The sequence below is a fragment of the Bubalus kerabau genome, chromosome 4 (assembly GCF_029407905.1).
Source record: "Bubalus kerabau isolate K-KA32 ecotype Philippines breed swamp buffalo chromosome 4, PCC_UOA_SB_1v2, whole genome shotgun sequence".
NCBI classification, from domain to species: Eukaryota; Metazoa; Chordata; class Mammalia; order Artiodactyla; family Bovidae; genus Bubalus; species Bubalus kerabau.
Genome location: NC_073627.1, coordinates 92,489,547 through 92,510,465, shown reverse-complemented (window position 1 = coordinate 92,510,465; position 20,919 = coordinate 92,489,547). Strand labels below are relative to the sequence as shown.

Below are 20,919 nucleotides of genomic sequence, written 5' to 3'. Positions count from 1 at the left end.
AAGTTATGACCAACCTAGATAGCATATTGAAAAGCAGAGACATTACTTTGCCAACAAAGGTTCGTCTAGTCAAGGCTATGGTTTTTCCAGTGGTCATGTATGTATGTGAGAGTTGGACTGTGAAGAAGGCTGAGCGCCGAAGAATTGATGCTTTTGAACTGTGGTGTTGGAGAAGACTCTTGAGAGTCCCTTGGACTGCAAGGAGATCCAACCAGTCCATTCTGAAGGAGATCAGCCCTGGGATTTCTTTGGAAGGAACAATGCTAAAGCTGAAACTCCAGTACTTTGGCCACCTCATACGAAGAGTTGACTCATTGGAAAAGACTCTGATGCTGGGAGGGATTGGGGGCAAGAGGAGAAGGGGATGACAGAGGATGAGAAGGCTGGATGGCATCACTGACTCGATGGACGTGAGTCTCAGTGAACTCTGGGAGTTGGTGATGGATAGGGAGGCCTGGCGTGCTGCGATTCATGGGGTCGCAAAGAGTTGGACACGACTGAGGGACTGATCTGATCTGATCTGATCTGAAGGTAACTAACTGGAGAATGAAATGGCAACACACTCCAGTATTCTTGCCTGGAAAATCCCATGGACAGAGGAGCCTGGTAGGCTATAGTCTATGGGGTCGCAAGAGGGGGACACTAGTTAGTGAGCAACTTAGCCCACATACATGGTAACTAGTATTGGTAATTTGGTAGTTCTGATTTGGATCTTTTTACAGTAGTCAGTACATGACCAGCACATAATATTAATTGAGTCTTAATGATTAAAGAATTGATTAACTAATTTAAAATCAAGTAAATAAAAATGAAAAATAAAAATACCTTGAGAAATGAAACATATTTCATTTATAGGAAAGTATTTATTTTAAAGGAAGTTCCTATCTTAGGAGTCTATGGTATTTGTGTTAATAAATCAGTTTTTTTACTTTAAGGACATGGTTTATATATTGGTAGGTGGGTTCTTTATCACTCAGCCACAAAGGAAGCCCATGTATAATTTAGTATAACGTATATGTCTGTCAATATAAAATATATGGCTCAATGTCAGAATAACAATCAGTTAAATTTTTACTTTCCTTCAATTGAATTGGGTTTTTTGAAAAAGGTTCTTTTATTTAAAGAAATAATTTTCTAGATTGATATTGTTCCTGTTTCCCTGGCAATAAATTCTTAAACAAGATGATATATTTTATTGTTAGGATTTATATATTTTTTAATATAAATTTATTTATTTTAATAGGAGGCTAATTACTTTACAATATTGTATTGGTTTTGCCATACATCAGCATGAATCTGCCATGTGTGTACACATGTTCCCCATCCTGACCCCCCCCCACCTCCCTCCCCATACCATCCCTCTGGGTCATCCCAGTGCACCAGCCCCAAGCATCCTGTATCATGCATCAAACCTGGACTGGCTATTCGTTTCACATATGATACTATACATGTTTCAGTGCCATTCTCCTATATCATCCCACCCTCGCCCTCTCCCACAGAGTCCAAAAGACTGTTCTATACATCTGTGTCTCTTTTGCTGTCTCACATACAGGGTTATTGTTACCATATTTCTAAACTCCATATATATGTTAGTATACTGTATTGGTGTTTTTCTTTCTGGCTTACTTCACTCTGTATAATAGGCTCCAGTGTCATCCACCTCATTAGAACTGATTCAAATGTATTCTTTTTAATGGCTGAGTAATACTCTATTGTGTATATGTACCACAGCTTTCTTATCCTTTCATCTGCTGATGGACATCTAGGTTGCTTCCATGCCCTGGCTATTATAAACAGTGCTGTGATGAACATTGGGGTACACGTGTCTCTTTCCCTTCTGGTTTCCTCGGTGTGTATGCCCAGCAGTGGGATTGCTGGATCATATGGCACTTCTATTTCCAGTTTTTTAAGGAATCTCCACAGTGTTCTCCATAGTGGCTGTACTAGTTTGCATTCCCACCAACAGTGTAAGAGGGTTCCCTTTTCTCCACATCCTCTCCAGCATTTATTGCTTGTAGAGTTTTGGATCGCAGCCATTCTGACTGGCGTGAAATGGTACCTCATGTGGTTTTGATTTGCATTTCTCTGATAATGAGTGATGTTGAGCATTTTTTCATGTGTTTGTTAGCCATCTGTATGTCTTCTTTGGAGAAATGTCTATTTAGTTTTTTGGCCCATTTTTTGATTGGGTCGTTTATTTTTCTGGAATAGAGCTGCAGGAGTTGCTTGTATATTTTTGAGATTAATCCTTTGTCAGTTGCTTCATTTGCTATTTTTTCTCCCATTCTGAAGACTGTCTTTTCACCTTGCTTAGAGTTTCCTTTGTTGTGCAGAAGCTTTTAATTTTAATTAGGTCCCATTTATTTATTTATTTTTGCTTTTATTTCGAATATTCTGGGAGGTGGGAATCTTCTAATATCCTCTAATATTCATAGAGGATCCTGCTGTGATTTATGTCAGAGAGTGTTTTGCCTATGTTCTCCTCTAGGAGTTTTATAGTTTCTGGTCTTACGTTTACATCTTTAATCCATTTTGAGTTTATTTTTGTGTATGGTGTTAGAAAGTGTTCTAGTTTCGTTCTTTTACAAGTGGTTGACCAGTTTTCCCAGAACCACTTGTTAAAGAGATCATCTTTTCTCCATTGTATATTCTTGCCTCCTTTGTCAAAGATAAGGTGTCCATAGGTGTGTGGGTTTATCTCTGGGCTTTCTATTTTGTTCCATTGATCTATATTTCTGTCTCTGTGCCAGTACCATACTGTCTTCATGACTGTGGCTTTGTAGTAGAGCCTGAAGTCAGGCAGGTTGATTCCTCCAGTTCCATTCTTCTTTCTCAAATTCAAGGTTTTTTGTATTTCCATACAAATTGTGAAATTATTTGTTCTAGTTTTGTGAAAAATACCGTTGGTAGCTTGATAGGGATTGCACTGAATCTATAGATTGCTTTGGGTAGTATACTCATTTTCACTATATTGATTGTTCCAATCCATGAACATGGTATATTTCTCCATCTATTAGTGTCCTCTTTGATTTCTTTCACCAGTGTTTTATAGTTTTCTATATATAGGTCTTTAGTTTCTTTAGGTAGATATATTCCTAAGTATTTTATTCTTTTCGCTGCAATGGTGAATGGAATTGTTTCCTTAATTTCTCTATTTTCTCATTATTAGTGTATAGGAATGCAAGGGATTTCTGTGTGTTGATTTTATATCCTGCAACTTTACTATAGTCATTGATTAGTTCTAGTAATTTCCTGGTGGAGTCTTTAGGGTTTTCTATGTAGAGGATCCTGTCATCTGCAAACAGTGAGAGTGTTACTTCTTCTTTCCAATCTGGATTCCTTTTATTTATTTATTTTTTTTCCTGCTCTGATTGCTGTGGCCAAAACTTCCAAAACTATGTTGAATAGTAGTGGTGAAAGTGGGCACCCTTGTCTTGTTCCTGACTTTAGGGGAAATGCTTTCAATTTTTCACCATTGAGGATAATGTTTGCTGTGGGTTTATCATATATGGCTTTTATTATGTTGAGGTATGTTCCTTCTATTCCTGCTTTCTGGAGAGTTTTTATCATAAATGGATGTTGAATTTTGTCAAAGGCTTTCTCTGCATCTATTGAGATAATCATATGGCTTTTATTTTTAAATTTGTTAATGTGGTGTATTACACTGATTAATTTGTGGATATTGAGAAATCCTTGCATCCCTGGGATAAAGCCCACTTGGTCATGGTATGTGATCTTTTTAATATGTTGTTGGATTCCTAAACAATCCTTAAAACAATCCTTAAACAATCCTTAAAACAATCCTTAAAAGGATTTTTGCATCTATGTTCATCAGTGATATTGGCCTGTAGTTTTCTTTTTTTGTGGGATCTTTGTCAGGTTTTGGTATTAGGGTGATGGTGGCCTCATAGAATGAGTTTGGAAGTTTACCTTCCTCTGCAATTTTATGGAAGAGTTTGAGTAAGATAGGTGTTAGCTCTTCTCTAAATTTTTGGTAGAATTCAGCTGTGAAGCCGTCTGGACCTGGGCTTTTGTTTGCTGGAAGATTCCTGATTACAGTTTTGATTTCCGTGCTGGGTCTTTTAAGATTTTCTATTTCTTCCTGGTTCGGTTTTGGAAAGTTGTACTTTTCTAAGAATTTGTCCATTTCTTCCAAGTTGTCCATTTTATTGGCATATAATTGCCAATAGTAGTCTCTTATGATCCTTTGTATTTCTGTGTTGTCTGTTGTGATCTCTCCATTTTCACTTCTAATTTTATTGATTTGATTTTTCTCCTTTTGTTTCTTGATGAGTCTGGCTAATGATTTGTCAATTTTATTTATTCTCTCAAAGAAGCAGCTTTTGGCTTTGTTGATTTTTGCTATGGTCTCCTTTGTTTCTTTTGCATTTATTTCTGCCCTAATTTTTAAGATTTCTTTCCTTCTACTAACCCTGGGGTTCTTCATTTCTTCCTTTTCTAGTTGCTTTAGATGTAGAGTTAGGGTATTTATTTGACTTTTTTCTTGTTTCTTGAGGTGTGCCTGTGTTGCTATGAACCTTCCCCTTAGCCCTGCTATTACAGTGTCCCACAGGTTTTGGGTTGTTGTGTTTTCATTTTCATTCGTTTCTATGCATATTTTGATTTCTTTTTTGATTTCTTCTGTGATTTGTTGATTATTCAGCAGTGTGTTGTTTAGCCTCCATATTGGAGGCTGGAATGTTGGAATTTTTAATAGTTTTTCTCCTGTAATTTAGATCTAATCTTACTGCATTGTGGTCAGAAAAGATGCCTGGAATGATTTCAATTTTTTTGAATTTACCAAGGGTAGATTTATGGCCCAGGATGTGATCTATCCTGGAGAAGGTTCCGTGTGCACTTGAGAAAAAGGTGAAATTCATTGTTTTGGGGTGAAATGTCCTGGTCTATTGTATCATTTAAAGTTTGTGTTTCCTTGTTAATTTTCTGTTTCGTTGATCTATCCAAGAGTGTGAGTGGGGTATTAAAGTCTCCCACTCTTATTGTGTAATTGTTAATTTCCCCTTTCATACTTGTTAGCATTTGTCTTACATATTGCAGTGCTCCTATGTTGGGTGCATATATATTTATAATTGTTATATCTTCTTCTTGGATCGATCCTATGATCGCTATGTAGTGTCCTTCTTTGTCTCTTTTCACAGCCTTTGTTTTAAAGTCTATTTTATCTGATATGAGTATTGCTACTCCTGCTTTCTTTTGGTCTCTATTTGCATGGAATATCTTTTTCCAGCCCTTCACTTTCAGTTTGTATGTGTCCCTTGTTTTGAGGTGGGTCTCTTGTAGACAACATATGTAGGGGTCTTGTTTTTGTATCTTTTCAGCCAGTCTTTTCTTTTGGTTGGGGCATTCAACCCATACCCAAAAGCAAAGATTAAAAATCTAGAGTAGAGGTTGGATTTTCAAAAATACAAGATAAAGAAAAAAAAAAGAAAACAAAGTCACAAGAATTATAAAATATATATATGAAGTTTGCTTTAAAAAGTAGGGTTTCTCTTTTTTTTTGCAAAGTAATAGGTTATAAAAATGAAAATTCAAGGAGAAATAGAGGACTTAAAAATAAAAAAAATTTTTTTTAATTAAAGAATTATAGTAAAAATAGTAAAAATATATCTAGGACTTTCTCTGGTGTTGTTGTGGGTAGTGTGGGGTCAGTTCATTTTCAGATAGTTCCTTGATCCGATTTATATTTCTCAAGATCTGTAGGCCCCTTCCTATGTAATCAGTACTAACTACAGGGTTTTAATCAATTGCACCTGTCACTTCCAAGGAGGCTCCCTCTGTTTTAGCTCCTTCTGTTTGCTGGTCTCTTCAGTGTCTGATTTCTGCCCTGACACAAGGGGGCGGTGGTGGACACTTTTTTAGGCTCACTTGTTCAGTCTTGCTGAGGGGAAGAGAGGGACGCTGCAAACAAATAACACTGGCGTGTGCTCGCAGTGTCTTGACCACATTGTGTTTGCCCCCGCTCACAGCGTGTGTGCTGTCCCTGTCTACACTGCTTAGGCTCTAGGTTGCTCTGCCGGGAACTGTCTGAGGCCAGCCTTGGGTTGTATGCACCTCCCAGGTCTAAGCGGCTCAGGTTCAGGCACTTGGGTAGTCCTCAGAGGTGCAGACTCAGTTGTGCCTGCGTTTTGTGCCCTTCCCATGTCTGAGCAGCTCAGGTGATGAGGTGTTTGGTGAGCGTGTTCGCTGCGATTTATCACCTTCCCCGTCCCTGCTGCTCGGTTTTCTGGTGTACAACCGGCACACCTTCTCAGGCGGATGTTGATTCTCCAGAATCCCAAGAAGTCTTGGTTAGCAATGAAGCCTGCTTGCAATTTGGTAGATAATGACTCTCTGGGGCCGTGATTGCCCCCTTCTGGCTCTGGATGCCCTCGCCTGCCTGTCACCAGACAGGGGGATGGGCTGGGCTAGCTCTGATCAGTCCTTTGTTCTGTGAGCGGGCCTGACAGTGTCTTAGGTTAGGGCTTTTCTCCGGTAGCTATCCCACAGTCTGGTTTGCTATCCCAAGTTAGTTCCCTCAGATTGCCCTTGGGGCATTCAGGCCCGGTCCTTACACTAACCAATGCAGCCCGCGCCTCCCTGCCCGGCCCCCGCTTGCTAGTGGCGGGTGCAGGCATCTGCGCTGCTTCTCCGCTGGGGGAGTTACCGTTGGGCACGTAATCTGTGAGTTTTAATTATTTATTTATTTTTCCTCCCAGTTATGTTGCCCTCTGAGGTTCCAAAGCTCGCCACAGATTCGCCAGTGAGTGTTTCCTGATATTTGGAAACTTCTCTCTTTTTTAAGACTCTCTTCCCAGGACCGAGCTCGGTCCCTACCTCATTAGTCTCTCTTTTTATCTTTATATTTTTTCCTACCTCCTTTCGAAGACAATGGGCTGCTTTTCTGGGTGCCTGATGTGCTCTGCTGGCATTCAGAAGTTGTTTTGTGGAATTTACTCAGCGTTCAAATGTTCTTTTGGTGAATTTGTAGGGGAGAAAATGATCTCCCTGTCCTATTCCTCAGTCATCTTAGGACTGCCCCCCGCACCAGGATTTGTAATATTTTGAAACACATTCCTATTTAAATTTTTGTTTTGGGAAAGCTTTTATAGACTGGTGAAACAGTTTGGAACAAAGTCAAAATAGTTTCATTTTATTTAGCCTCAGTGTATTGCAATGTCATGAGGAAAACATACAGCTTCAAGGAGAATCACATTATTATCATCACCATTATTTTAACTTCATTTGCTGGAATTACTTATAACTCTACAACAGAGAACAGTATTTTAGAAAAGGAGCTAGATTCCCAAAGAATGTTATAAAATATTGTTATTTTATTTTTGATGCTTCTACTGTTTTAATCCTAACTTTTTAAACTGTCCTTTAGGTTAAATTACTACTTTTGTGTTGATTTTTGTACTTTTATCTTCTGCCTTCTAGGTCAACTTTAGTGCACTGTTATGTTCATTTATGAGTTCTTGACATCAGTTATAGATTTTTATTGTCCAGATTTGTTTTACTATGCATAAATACATACATTTCTAAGTAAATAAATAATATATATTTTGTTGGTTCACTTGAAAGTATCATCAGCTATAATCTAATTTTTATGGAACTTTCAAATTTAGAATTATTTTCACAAGAATGCCAAAAAATCAGCTCTTCAAAAGAAGAATAGCAGTATTCAAAAGACTTCACATACAGCAGGTCCTACCAGAGGTAAGAATATATATGAAATTAACAATGTGTTTTTAACTTAACAAGATTTTTTAAAAATTATTAAAAACCTTATTTTTATATAGTTAACAGAGAAAAGTGGAAAAATATAACTGCCCAGAAATCAAATAGTAATGTTATTTTATTACGAGAACGGATTGTATCCTTGCAACAGCAAAACAGTGTGCTTTTGAATGCCAAAAAAGCAGCAGAACTGGCTGTTAAAGAATATAAAGAAGTCAACGACAAGCTCCTGCATCAGCAGCAAGTGTCTGATCAACGATTTCAAACAAGCAGACAGACAATAAAGGTAAGGGAACTTCAAAATAAATTATAGTAGACTGTATTATAAAAATGGGTATTTTGTTTTACATTTGTTTTGAAGTTTATATTTGTGTTAGACATGCCTATGAGTTTAAAAATTCCTAGGTACTGCTAAACTGGTGTAGTGTTTAATATCTAGATTTCTTAAATAAGGTCTTATTAGGGAGAACTCCAAATCTTTTGACACATTACTAGAATTCCTTTTCCACATAGATTTTTTCTTTATTTTAGCCTTTTAATATATTTATTCTGTTGTATCTTAGATTTTTAAGGTAGACTTCAACTATTCATTTAGCTTATCTATTTGCCCATTCTAAAACTTCCTATTTATTACTATAAGTCACAGTATTAACTAGAAATTGCCCTAGTTCTTTGCAAATACTTGTATAAAATGTGAACCTTTAAGGCAAATATCTATATTAATGTGTTTCTGTAACATATATGCTTTTACTCAGGTGAGTTGAGTTTTCTGCAACTTATTAGACACATTATACCTACTGTTCGGAGAAGGCAATGGTACTCCACTCCAGTACCCTTGCCTGGAAAATCCCATGGATGGAGGAGCCTTGTAGGCTGAAGTCCATGGGGTCGCTAAGAGTCGGACACGACTGAGTGACTTCACTTTCACTTTTCACTTTCCTGCATTGGAGAAGGAAATGGCAACCCACTCCAGTGTTCTTGCCTTGAGAATCCCAGGGAGAGGGGAGCCTGGTGGGCTGCCATCTATGGGGTCGCACAGAGTCGGACACGACTGAAGTGACTTAGCAGCAGCAGCAGCAGCAGCAGCATACCTACTGTTGGTTATCATAGTTTAATCTTAAGAAAAATGAAAAAGAAAAGGTTATTCCTTAAGTCTCCATTCTTTTCTTAAAAAATTTTATTAAAGTATTTACATTAACAATGTTGTGTTAATTTCTGCTGTACAACAAAGAGACTGAATTATACATATGTATTCTTTTTCATATTCTTTTCCATTATGGTTTAACACAAGCTATTGAATATAGTTTCTTGTGCTATGCAGTAGAACCTTGTTTGTTCATTCTATACATAATAGTTTGTATTTTCTATTCCCAAACTCCCAATCTTTCCCTCCTCTACCCCTCTACCCTTTAGCAACCACAAGTCTGATGTATGTGTCTGTGAGTCTGTTTTGTTTCATAGATATGTTTTTTGTGTCATATTTTAGGTTTCGCATATAAGTGAAAGTCATACACCATATTATATGGTGTATGACTTTCTCTTTCTAACTAACTTCATTTAGTATGATAAGCTCTAGGTTCAGCCATGTTGCCGCAAATAGCATTGTTTCATTGTTTTTAATGGCTAAGTAATATTCCATTGCGTGCGCGAGCATGTGTGTGTGTGTGTATGTGTGTGTGTGTGTTAGGTTGCTCAGTCATGTCTGATTCTGCAACCCCATGGACTATAGCCCACCAGGCTCCTCTGTCCATGGAATTTTCCAATCAAGAGTACTACAGTGGGTTGCCGTTTCCTCCTCCAGGGGATCTTCCTGCCCTAGAGATTGAACCTGCTTTTCCTGTGGCTCCTGCATTGGCAGGCTGATTCTTTACCACTTAGCCACCTGGGAACCTTATATATATATATAACTTGAGGAGTAAAGAAGATATATATCCATACATGACTACTGGAAAAACCATAGCTTTGACTAGACGGACCTTTGTTGGCAAAGTAATGTCTCTGCTTTTCAATATGCTGTCTAGGTTGGTCATAACTTTCCTTCCAAGGAGTAAGCATCTTTTAGTTTCATTGCTGCAGTCACCATCTGCAGTGATTTTGGAGCCCACCAAAATAAAGTCAGCCAATGTTTCCACTGTTTCCCCATCTATTTCCCATGAAGTGATGGGACCAGATGCCGTGATCTTCATTTTCTGAATGTTGAGTTTTAAGCCAACTTTTTCACTCTCCTCTTTTACTTTCATCAAGAGGCTTTTTAGTTCCTCTTCACTTTCTGCCATAAGGGTGGTGTCATCTGCATATCTGAGGTTATTGATATTTCTCCCGGCAATCTTGATTCTAGCTTGTGCTTCCTCCATCCCAGCATTTCTCAGGATGTACTCTGCATATAAGTTAAATAAGCAGGGTGACAGTATACAGCCTTGACGTACTCCTTTTCCTATTTGGAACCAGTCTGTTGTTCCATGTCCAGTTCTAACTGTTGCTTCCTGACCTGCATACAGATTTCTCAAGAGGCAGGTCAGGTGGTCTGGTATTCCCATCTCTTTCAGAACTTTCCACAGTTTATTGTGATCCACACAGTCAAAGGCTTTGGCATAGTCAATAAAGCAGAAATAGATGTTTTTCTGGAACTCACTTGCTTTTTCGATGATCCAGTGGATGTTGGCAATTTGGTCTCTGGTTCCTCTGCCTTTTCTAAAACCAGCTTGAACAACAGGAAGTTCACAGTTCACGTATTGCTGAAGCCTGGCTTGGAGAATTTTGAGCATTACTTTACTAGCGTGTGAGATGAGTGCAATTGTGTGGTCGTTTGAGCATTCTTTGGCATTGCCTTTCTTTGGGATTGGAACGAAAACTGACCTTTTCCAGTCCTGTGGCCACTGCTGAGTTTTCCAAATTTTGGCATATTGAGTGCATGAGAGGTATTGGTCTGTAATTCTGAATCAAAGAATTAGGAAGTATTTTCTCTGCTTCTATCCTCTTAAAGAGATTGCAGAGAATAGCATTATTTCTTCCTTACAAGTTTAGTAAAAATTAACTAGTGACCCTATCTGGACTTGATACTTTTTATTTTAGAGGTTATTAATTGTTTATCCTATTTTTTAAATAAACATAGGCCTGTTCATGGAGAAGGCAATGGCAACCCACTCCAGTACTCTTGCCAGGAAAATCCCATGACGAAGGAGCCTGGTGGGCTGTAGTCCATGGGGTCGCTAAGAGTCGGACACGACTGAGCGACTTCACTTTCCCTTTTCACTTTCATGCATTGGAGAAGGAAATGGCAACCCACTCCAGTGTTCTTGCCTGGAGAATCTCAGGGCCAAAGAGCTTGGTGGGCTGCTGTCTATGGGGTTGCACAGAGTCGGACACGACTGAAGTGACTTAGCAGTAGCAGTAGCAGTAGCAGGCCTGTTCAGATTTTCTGGGCTTCCCAGGAGGCACACTGGTAAATAAGCTGCCTGCCAGTGCAGGAGACACAAGAGATGCGAGTTCAATTTGTGGGTTGGAAAGATCCCCTGGGTTAGGAAATGACAACCCACTCCAGTATTCCTGGCTGGAAAATTCCGTAGACAGAGGAGCCTGGCAGGCTATAGTCCCATGGGATTACAAAGAATCAGATACAACTGAGCACACATGCACACACATTCAGATTGCCCACATCTTCTTGTGAGTTTTGGCAAATTATATCTCTTAAGGAATTGGTCCGTTTCTTCTAGGTTATCAAATTTGTGGGCATAGATTTCTTTGTATTATTCTTTTGTTAATTTAAAGTCCAAGTCTCTGTGGTTATATTCCCTCTTTCATTTTGTACATATTCATATATATTTATATTTCATATCACATTAAATTTAAGGCACCTAAAATATCATAACATTTTAAGGCATTTAGAATTTTTAGAGCATTTTCATATAGTTTTAAAAATTGATATACCTGAAATCTCCTTGATTTAATTCAGATAGGAATTATTATTCTATTTTTATATAGAAAGAAACAGAAACTATATGTGAGTGACTTATCCAAGACTCATGGTGTCAGTAGTAGGTCTGATACCTGAACCTTATAGTTTTACTACAGAGTACTCTAATTATCCTGCACAGATTTTTAGAAAATTTTAAGATATTGATTTTACATTTTGCCCCTTTAAAGTACAGTAGAATTAAATTTAAGACATAATAATGTGATCTCAAAGTTTTGAACTCACATATACTTACATTTAAGAAGTAGAATTTTAATATTTTTATTAGTTGCATTGGAATAGAAGTTTAATATTTGACAAAAATTTTCAACTTCAGCCTATGGCTTCTGTGATTTCCACAGCCAAACAATGTAAACACACAGAAAACTTAATATATTGTATTTAAATTGACATCTGTCTGAAAAACATTTGAAATTATCTACATCAGTACTTATTTAATCATTATTCTATAGTCTTATTCTATAGCACTTAAACATACCTAATGTAAAATAAATTATCGCCTCTCATCAAGATACCAGTTTTATATGTCTACTTTAAATTTCTCCAATGACTGTTTCCAAGAGTCATTCCTAGTCTCGTCTGTATTACTAATATTTTTACAATACACTTCTCTTTCAACTGTTAACTCTTAGTAGTTAATATCACTAAGATTAGCAGAATCTCCTGTCTCAGCCAATCCTGTTCTTCCTTTGTAGGTGACGCTTAAAACTACATGTCCTTTTATGTGTTCTGTTTCACTATAGAAGACATTTTCTTTGATTTTGTGTCACCACTAACTCACCATGTACCAAAAATAATAATAATAAAGAACAAATCTTCCCAAACTATCCTCTCTCAAAATATTGCTGCAGAACCGTCTTTGACTCTATTTTTTGACCTCTAAATCAACAACCAAATTCTATTGTTCATCCCTCTTAATTTCCATTTCTAGTGACACCAGTTATTTCTTTTTCCTTGAGTACTGATATATTCTCCTGGCTGGCTTCTCTAGTCTTTTTATTTCTTTCCATGTATTACTGCCAGAATAATTTTGCTAGAATTTGAATTTTATCATGTATCTTCAGGAACCTGTAATTGATTTCCATTTGAAGACCAAACAAGTCAGCAAAATCTTCAAGATTTCACCTGATATATGCTATTGTTTTAGTCCTCGGTTTCCTGACACAAGCCCCCGAGAGTATCCCCTGTCCTAAAAACACTCACAGTCTATGCTGAATGCATGTATTCTTTCGAATCTTATTTTATATGTTTTCAATAATAATGGAAGTACAGGTAATATTAGCTGATGCTTTTTGTGTACTGATATGCTAGGTACTCTTCCATGCACTTTGTTTGTATTAACCCATTAACATAAATGATGCCTTAGTGAGATAGATACTATGTCTGATTTTATTGTACAGATGGGGGAAGTGAGGCAGAGGGAATAACATGCCCAAGGTAATAGAACTCATAAGTGGCAGAACTGGGGTTCGAGCCCAGGCAGCCTGATTCCAGAAGCTGTGCTCTTAAGCCTTATGCTGTACTGCCTTCCCCAACACACACCAGCTAGTGTTTATTCAATGACTATTAGGCCTACTTTCTAGACATTTTATTATTTTTTATGGACTCTCTTTTTCAACCTTGTAAGGAAGATATTATCATTTTATATATAATGCAATTAAGGCTTAAAGAATTGAAACAAATTGCTTAAGATCAGCCTAAAGTTCATAGCTTTAAGTTATGACCTACATCTATCTCTTGATCCTAACTTCATAATCTTTCTATTTTTCTAAACTGAATATTTATACAATTCTGCACTTAATAGTTTTAAAGTTTAACATTTGTTAGTTCTCTTGCATCTAACAGCTAATTAAATCATCAAGGGCAGAAAACACATATACTTTTCTTGATAACTTTCACAGCATTTTGAATAATTGAGGGCATAGTACATTCTCAGTAAAAGGATAAATGTTGCCTTATTGAGTAGTTATTCCCAAGACGCTGAGATGATAATGCATATTTTTAACCAAGATTTAAAAATTGCTTTCTACTTCAAGAATCTTCCTGTTTTCTTTACTTCATTTTATATCCAGGAAGTCACTCCAAAGACTGGTTCATGGACCAGTTCCTTCATATAACATTTTCCAAAGCCTTTTTCCTTTTCTAAGTTTAAATGAAATAAAAGAAGAATTCTGTTGTAATCAGTGAAGTTTGAGGTAATAATTTGTCATATAAATGAAAGTATCCTATAGGCTTTTGTGATTAAGAGCTAGAGAATCAGTTTGAGAATTAGAAATGGAAGAATAGCTACACATCAGTCAAGAGTGAGTGTTTATTCACACTGAGGAAGTGAAGGGATTGATGACATTGAAGGAGCTTACTTAAAAGGTGACAAAACCAATTAGTAAATAATTTAGTGTCATGAAAGTGTTGGAAAGTATGGTTTTGGTATGAGAGTTAATAATGTTAGTGGCATGGTGCTTCCAAGGAGAATGAGGTAAACCATCTCCTGTTTGCCCCAAATCCTGCAAGGTCCAGTTTACGTATTTATGTTGCCTTTTGAGTAACTATATGGGGCTTCCCAGATAGCTCAGTTGGTAAAGAATCTGCCTGCAATGCAGAAGACACCAATTTGATTCCTGGGTCGGGAAGATCTGCTGGAGAAGGGATAGGCTACCCACTTCAGTATTCTTGGGCTTCCCTTGTGGTTCTGTTGGTAAAGAATCCACCTGCAATGTGGGAGACCTGGGTTCGATCCCTGGGATGGGGAAAATCCCTGGAAAATTACATGGACCATATAGTCCATGTTGTCACAAAGAGTCGGACACGACTGAGCAACTTTCACACACTTGAGTAACTATAGGCATTTAATTTTCTGAATCTTTATTTGTACATTGGCTTTATATGTTTTCTAAAGGAAGAAGAAACTCCTTTTAGTTTCCCAAAAAGGTTATTGATCTATATTAACAATACTACTAACTAACCCACTGAGTTTTGAGTTCATAGAAGGAGGTATGACAGTATTTCTGAAACTTAGAGAAGAGATGCTTTACAAAATATGGTCTGAAAAACAAGACGTTTTACCCTAGACATTGCTGTCTAAGAGGCTTTGATCTGCCTCTGCCTTAACTCCCCAATTGGAGTGCACCTAAGCAAGCCCACAACTCAAAAAAAAGTGTCATAAGTATGTACTTTCAGCATTCACATCATAAGTCTGCACTTTGAACATACACATCGTAAGTCTGCCCTTTCAACAGACATGCCATAAAGATGCACTTTCAATATATGTGTCATAAGTATTCACTGCTGTTATCTTCTCTGATATCTAGAATTACTGATATCAATTATTGATATATCAAATTATTGATTCAAATATTATATTCAATTATATATTCAAATATTGAATTATTGATTCCCTTGCCCTCTGAATGAGTTACAACTAAATTCCACAACAGCAGATTTTGTCCTCAGAAACTCTTTTGGTAACATTTAAACAAAGCAAGGTCATTTTAGGATTTGAGTTTTCAAGTTTGCTTTGTCTCTTGTCCAGTTACATTAACCAATTAATCTTAAATTAGTTAATCAAACTATATACAGAACTTTTGCCAAATATCAGAATCTGCCATTAAAAGCAACAGAGCGTAACCCATTCAACAAATATCTTGGGTTTTTAGGTTAATTTAGCATATAAACATTGAGCATAATTACTACTAAGGCTGAAGAGTCTTTCAGCAAACCCTGTAATTTTGCATTTTGTCAACTTCCATAAAACATTTTCGTCTGTATAGATTCATACAATTACTATTGTATCATAAACTTATATTTGTCTTTGGTTTATATTTATTTACATAACCTTTATTTGAAAGATTGAAGGTGTTTATTGTACTTGGACCCATTTTTTTTCTGTAAGGAACTGTAGAATTTTAAATAGCCTCATTTCCATTTTTGTGATCTGTGCTCACGCCTGTAGTAATAACGAAGTAGAAAGCTAGTACTCTCTTATTGTACTTCATTGTTAATCTCTAGAGTTTTCTTTTATCTTACCCCAATAGCTTGTGTAGTAAACATTCCTTGTAGGGTATTCAGTTTATATATGTCAGATTCTCTAGGGCCATGACTTTTGCCAGATGAAGCACTTTTGATTTTGAGGCTGATGAAACACAGTGCTATTATTGATCTGTGCATGACATAGCCTGTCTCTCTCCTAGCAGAGTGTAGCAACATTTATCCAGGAATTTGTGAAATGTCACTCGGATCATGTTCGCAAGGTGAACTGTGCAAAAACCAGGATCTGAGCTGAGAATCCATGTGGAATTGGACGTGACTGTCTTATTCCTACGTCCTATCTTCTAGATGAACCAAGTGATATTTCTTAACAGAATGTCTGTGCTTTATATTAGACTTTGTTAGGAACTATTATTATCACTCAGAACACAATGTACTGTAAAATCATACTTCTTATACCATTTTCAGATTCACTTGTGATCTTACCACAGACAATATTAAGAAAATGTGACCTGAAAACATCAGCTGTGAATTTATTCTCTGTTAATAATGAATCAGTGTTATAATATATTACACAGTCTTACTTATATTCCTAGTAGTTTTTTCACTTTGCATCAATATACTTTTAGGTAAGTATCTCTCTTTAAAATATCACCATACCTGGAAGTGACAAAATATAACATTTTTCTCACTGTGAAATTATTATGATTTTTAAATATCCATATATTTTAGAGTTTGGTTTTAAATGCCTAATATATTGGCTTGCACATGGATAGATATGTGTGTTTGTATTTGTTATAATTCAGTTTAGCTTAATGCTCCTACTACATGTAAGACTCTCCAATAATGTGATATTCAGTAATAAATTAAACATGGTTCTTTCCCCCTGTACAAGATACAGTAGGGAAATTAGACATGTGGACTACTATACAAGGGAACTGTTATATATATAGCTTGTACGTAAGATATATCATGGACATGTAGAGGACAAAGACAAACTGGTTTTTCATTGAGGTCATTATTTAGTAAGGCCTTTGAAAAAGGTGGCATTTGGGCTTAGACATAAAGTTTGGTTTGATTTTGAAGATCCGTGTGTGGAACAAAATCATTAGAAGAAGGAAAGCGTGGAAAAGCATCAAAATGAAAAAATACTTTGTTGAGAGTAGTGAGTAATCTGATATATCTGTGGTTTTCAACCCTAGCTGCATGCTATCCTCACATGGGGAGTTTTATAACCTTATGTGAAAGCATACAACAAAGTTGGATAAAATATAACATATTCTTATAAATGCACACCAGAATTTGTCAAAAAATAAATGTAAAACCCTAGGGGCTAAGCTATTGGCAGCTTACCATTGTAACCAAGTGTAATTTGTCACTGAAATGAAAACAACAAGCAAGCAGTAGGATAACTGAGTGTAAAATTTAGAGGGGAGGCCTGGGCTAGAGGTATGAATTTTAGAGTTAGGAGTATTTAGATTATATTTGAAGAAGGCAATGACAACCCACTCCCGTACTCTCGCCTGGAAAATCCCATGGATGGAGGAGCCTGGTAGGCTGCAGTCCATGGGGTCACTAAGGTTCGGACACGACTTCACTTTCACTTTCACTTTTCACTTTCATGCATTGGAGAAGGAAATGGCAACCCACTCCAGTATTCTTGCCTGGAGAATCCCAGGGATGGGGGAGCCTGGTGGGCTGCCGTCTATGGGGTCACACAGAATCGGACACAACTGAAGTGACTTAGCAGCAGCAGCAGGGAATAAAAGTAGATTAAAGAAGAGAAGAGGTACCCTGAGCCTTCCAACCCTTAGAGTTTGGGTAGATGAGGAAAATCCAAGAGAGGAGAGACCAGTTAAATAGAAAGAAAACCAAGAGAAAGATGTATCCAAGAAGCCAAGTGATAAAAGTATTTTGAGACATGTACAACCACTTGTGTCAAATTCTGCTGATTAGGATGAGTCCATGTAAACTGTGAAATGAGAAAAGAATTATTGAAGGATATAAATAAATGTGCATGTATTTTAGTTATTTCAATGAGTTTTCCTATTAGGATCAGAAAGCTAATGAAAATACAAACTTACTTCAAAATAAGTAATGTAAAAATTGATAATTCAGCACTTTTAAGAAAAAGCTGACAAAAAGTTGTAAAGGATATACGCTATTTGAGGAAAACAATAAAAAGCCTTTACCAAAAATGATCACATAACTAGGCCACAACACAGCTCTCCACAATTTTCATAAACTTGATATCATATTAAAAATGTTGTCTAACACAAGATAAAAATAATCAATTTAAAAAGTCAAGTTTAAAAATTTTGATGCAAACTTATAGAGACATTTCTGAATAATTAAGGGACAAAGAAAAAGGTAAAGTGAAAATTGAGACAATACTTCAGATTAAATGATAGTGAAGTAACACATAGCATAATATAGAATATGGGCCGAGTGGTACTCAGTTGGAAATGTAATACCTTTAAATACCTTTAAAGAAGATTCTTGAGAGTCCCTTGGACTTCATAAAGATCAAACCAGTCAATCCTAGAGGAAACCAACCCTGAATAGTCATTGGGAGGACTGATGCTGAAGCTCCAATACTTTAACCACCTGATGCAAAGAGCTGATTTGTTGGTTAAGACCCTGATGCTGGGGAAAATTGAAGGCAAAAGAAGAAAGAGGGCAGCAGAGGATGAGATGTTTAGATAGCATCCCTGACTCAATGGGCATGAATTTGAGCCAATTCCCGAGATGGTGAAGGACAGGGAAGCCTAGCATGCTATAGTCCATGGGGGTCTAAGAGAATCAGACACAACTGAGCAGCTGAACAACAACAATCCAGTGGATTATCGCCCAGCAATGAAATGGAATGAAGTAATAACATGTGCTGCAACATGAGATGAACTTTGAAAACATGTTAAATAGAAGTAGTAGTTACAAAGGCCACATACAGTAATATTTCATTTATTAGATGTCCAGAAAAGGCAACATCTATAGAGATAGAATTTAGATTAGTGATTGTGTAGGCCTTGGGATAGGAAGTAAGTGTCTCTGAATGGGCATGCGGTTTCTTTCTGGTATGGATGATGGAAATGTTCTAAAATTACTCTGTGGTGACAGTTGACAAGTCCATAAACATACTAAAAGTCATTCAACCATACATTTAGCGAATGAGTGAATTTTATGGAATGTAAAGTATACCTTAATAAAGTTGTTAATAAAGTAATACTATATTATGAATGCTTAGGTGAGATTGAGATTTGAGTTTCATATCTAAGTTCTACCAGGCACACAGTTTTCCAAAGAGCAGAAAAAAGTAGAAGCAAATGCTTCCTCATTTTATGAGGGTAACATAACTTTGACAATACAAGATAAAAAAAAGTTCGAAACGGAAATTAATATAAACATAGTTATAGCACTGATTTCCAAACCCATGGTAAATATAATCAAAGAATATATTTTTTAAAAATCATGAATAAGCCAGGAAATCCTAGAAATTTAAAGTTTAATTAGAAAATTTATCCATGTAATTTACCATTATAACAAAGAAGGGAAGAAAATATGTTAAATTTGCAGAATCTAGGGTGACATCAACAAGATGGCAGAATAGGAAGCAGCAGATCTTTTCCTACAGAGACACCATTTCAACAATACTCAGACCGGTTCCTTTTGTGAGGAATCCAGAAACCAGTCAAGAGGCACCTGCACCCCTGACAAGTGCATAGCCAGGCGCACTGAAGTTGCTTGGGAAATTTGTGGCACTGTTTTGATATAGTCCTACACTTTGGCACACCACCTTATGATCTGGGAGAAACTCCCCGTTCCCAGCATCTCCTCATGGAGGGAAAGAATATACTGGACCTTAAGCCTGTCTGAGGGACTGGCTTCTTTCTCACCTGTCTTAGAGCACTGATGGGACCTGCCATAGTGTAGATACCTGGGGATCACTGAAGAACCTAAAGAAGCTGGATGGCATCCTGCTGTTCCAGAGGAGCCATGTCACAGCAGATGGAAGGTGATATAGCTCGGTTGCTTCTCCCTCAGAGACAAGAATGGAGTGTGTGTCCAGGGTTCTGGCTTTTTAGTAGCTGCCTGAGGGACGAGTATGTATTTAGCCTAGTTTGGGACACTGATAATATTGGGCATACTCTAGGTACATCCCTGGGTGCTGCTGAGAACAAAAAAGAGCTAGGTGGCATGCTGCTATTTCTAAGGACCTCAGTACAGAAGACAGACAGCAGAGGGAGCAAGAATTTATCAGCTCCTGAAAAAAAATCCTTTATATTAGAAATCTACACACATGCATTGGGAGAAGTCACATCTCCAGAAAAGATTTGAGAGTTCCCAGAATCTCTAGCTGGACTGATTGATGAAGACCTTTGCTTATGCAAAGCCAGTTCATAAAGACCAGAAGAGATGTGTAGTTCTTCAAGTTCAGTTATAACAACACAAAGTTACATGGAACACAAGGAGATGGTAAATGGCCCAATCAGAGGAACAAAATAAATCTTCAGAAATTGACCCTAAAGAAATGGAGGTATATTAATTATCTGACAAAAATTTAAAATAACCATCATAAAGACGTTCAATGAGCTAAAAACAAATGAGCTCATTTTTTTGTTAATGATTCATGAACAAAATGAGAATTTCAGCAAGAGATGTGTGTGTGTGAAAGTCGCTCAGTCATGTGCGACTCTTTGTGATCTCATGGACTATACAGTCCATGGAATTCTCCAAGCCAGAATACTGGAGTGAGTAGCCTTTCCTTTTTCCAGGGGATCTTCCCAACCCAGGGATCAAACCCAGGTTTCTGACATTGCAGGCGGATTCTTTACCAGCTGAGCCACAAGGGATAGAAAATGTTAAAAAGAAAAAAGAAATGTTGGAGCTGAAGAATACAACAATCATACTGAAAATTCACTAAAAGGGTTCAACATCATACTTCATCAAGTGGAACATAGACTCAGTGAAATAAAAGACAGGTCATTTGAAATTACCCAAGACAGAAAAGTAAAAAGAATGAAAAAGAGTAAAGAAAGTCTGAGGGACTTATGGGATATATCTAGTGGACCAATACTGTGGGAGTTCCAGAAGGAGAAGAGAGAGAGAATGAGGCAGAAAGCTTATTTAAGGAAATAATGGCCAAAAGAAAAAAACTGCCATCAAGGAATACTATATCTGGTAAAAGACCCCTTCAAAAATAAAGGAAAAATAAAGACGTCTCCAGA

At 37.1% G+C, this 20,919-nt stretch overlaps 1 protein-coding gene across 3 annotated transcripts in view; it reads left to right on the top strand.

Annotated features, from left to right (window-relative positions):
* The window catches only part of CNTLN (centlein), a 341,713-nt gene that overhangs the window by 256,083 nt on the left and 64,711 nt on the right, over nucleotides 1-20,919 (top strand). For all 3 annotated transcript variants that reach the window (XM_055577973.1, XM_055577972.1, XM_055577974.1), the window contains 2 exons: nucleotides 7,626-7,716; nucleotides 7,800-8,023. In XM_055577973.1, coding sequence (XP_055433948.1) covers nucleotides 7,626-7,716; nucleotides 7,800-8,023 — 315 coding nt within the window. The remainder of the gene's footprint in view (nucleotides 1-7,625; nucleotides 7,717-7,799; nucleotides 8,024-20,919) is intronic.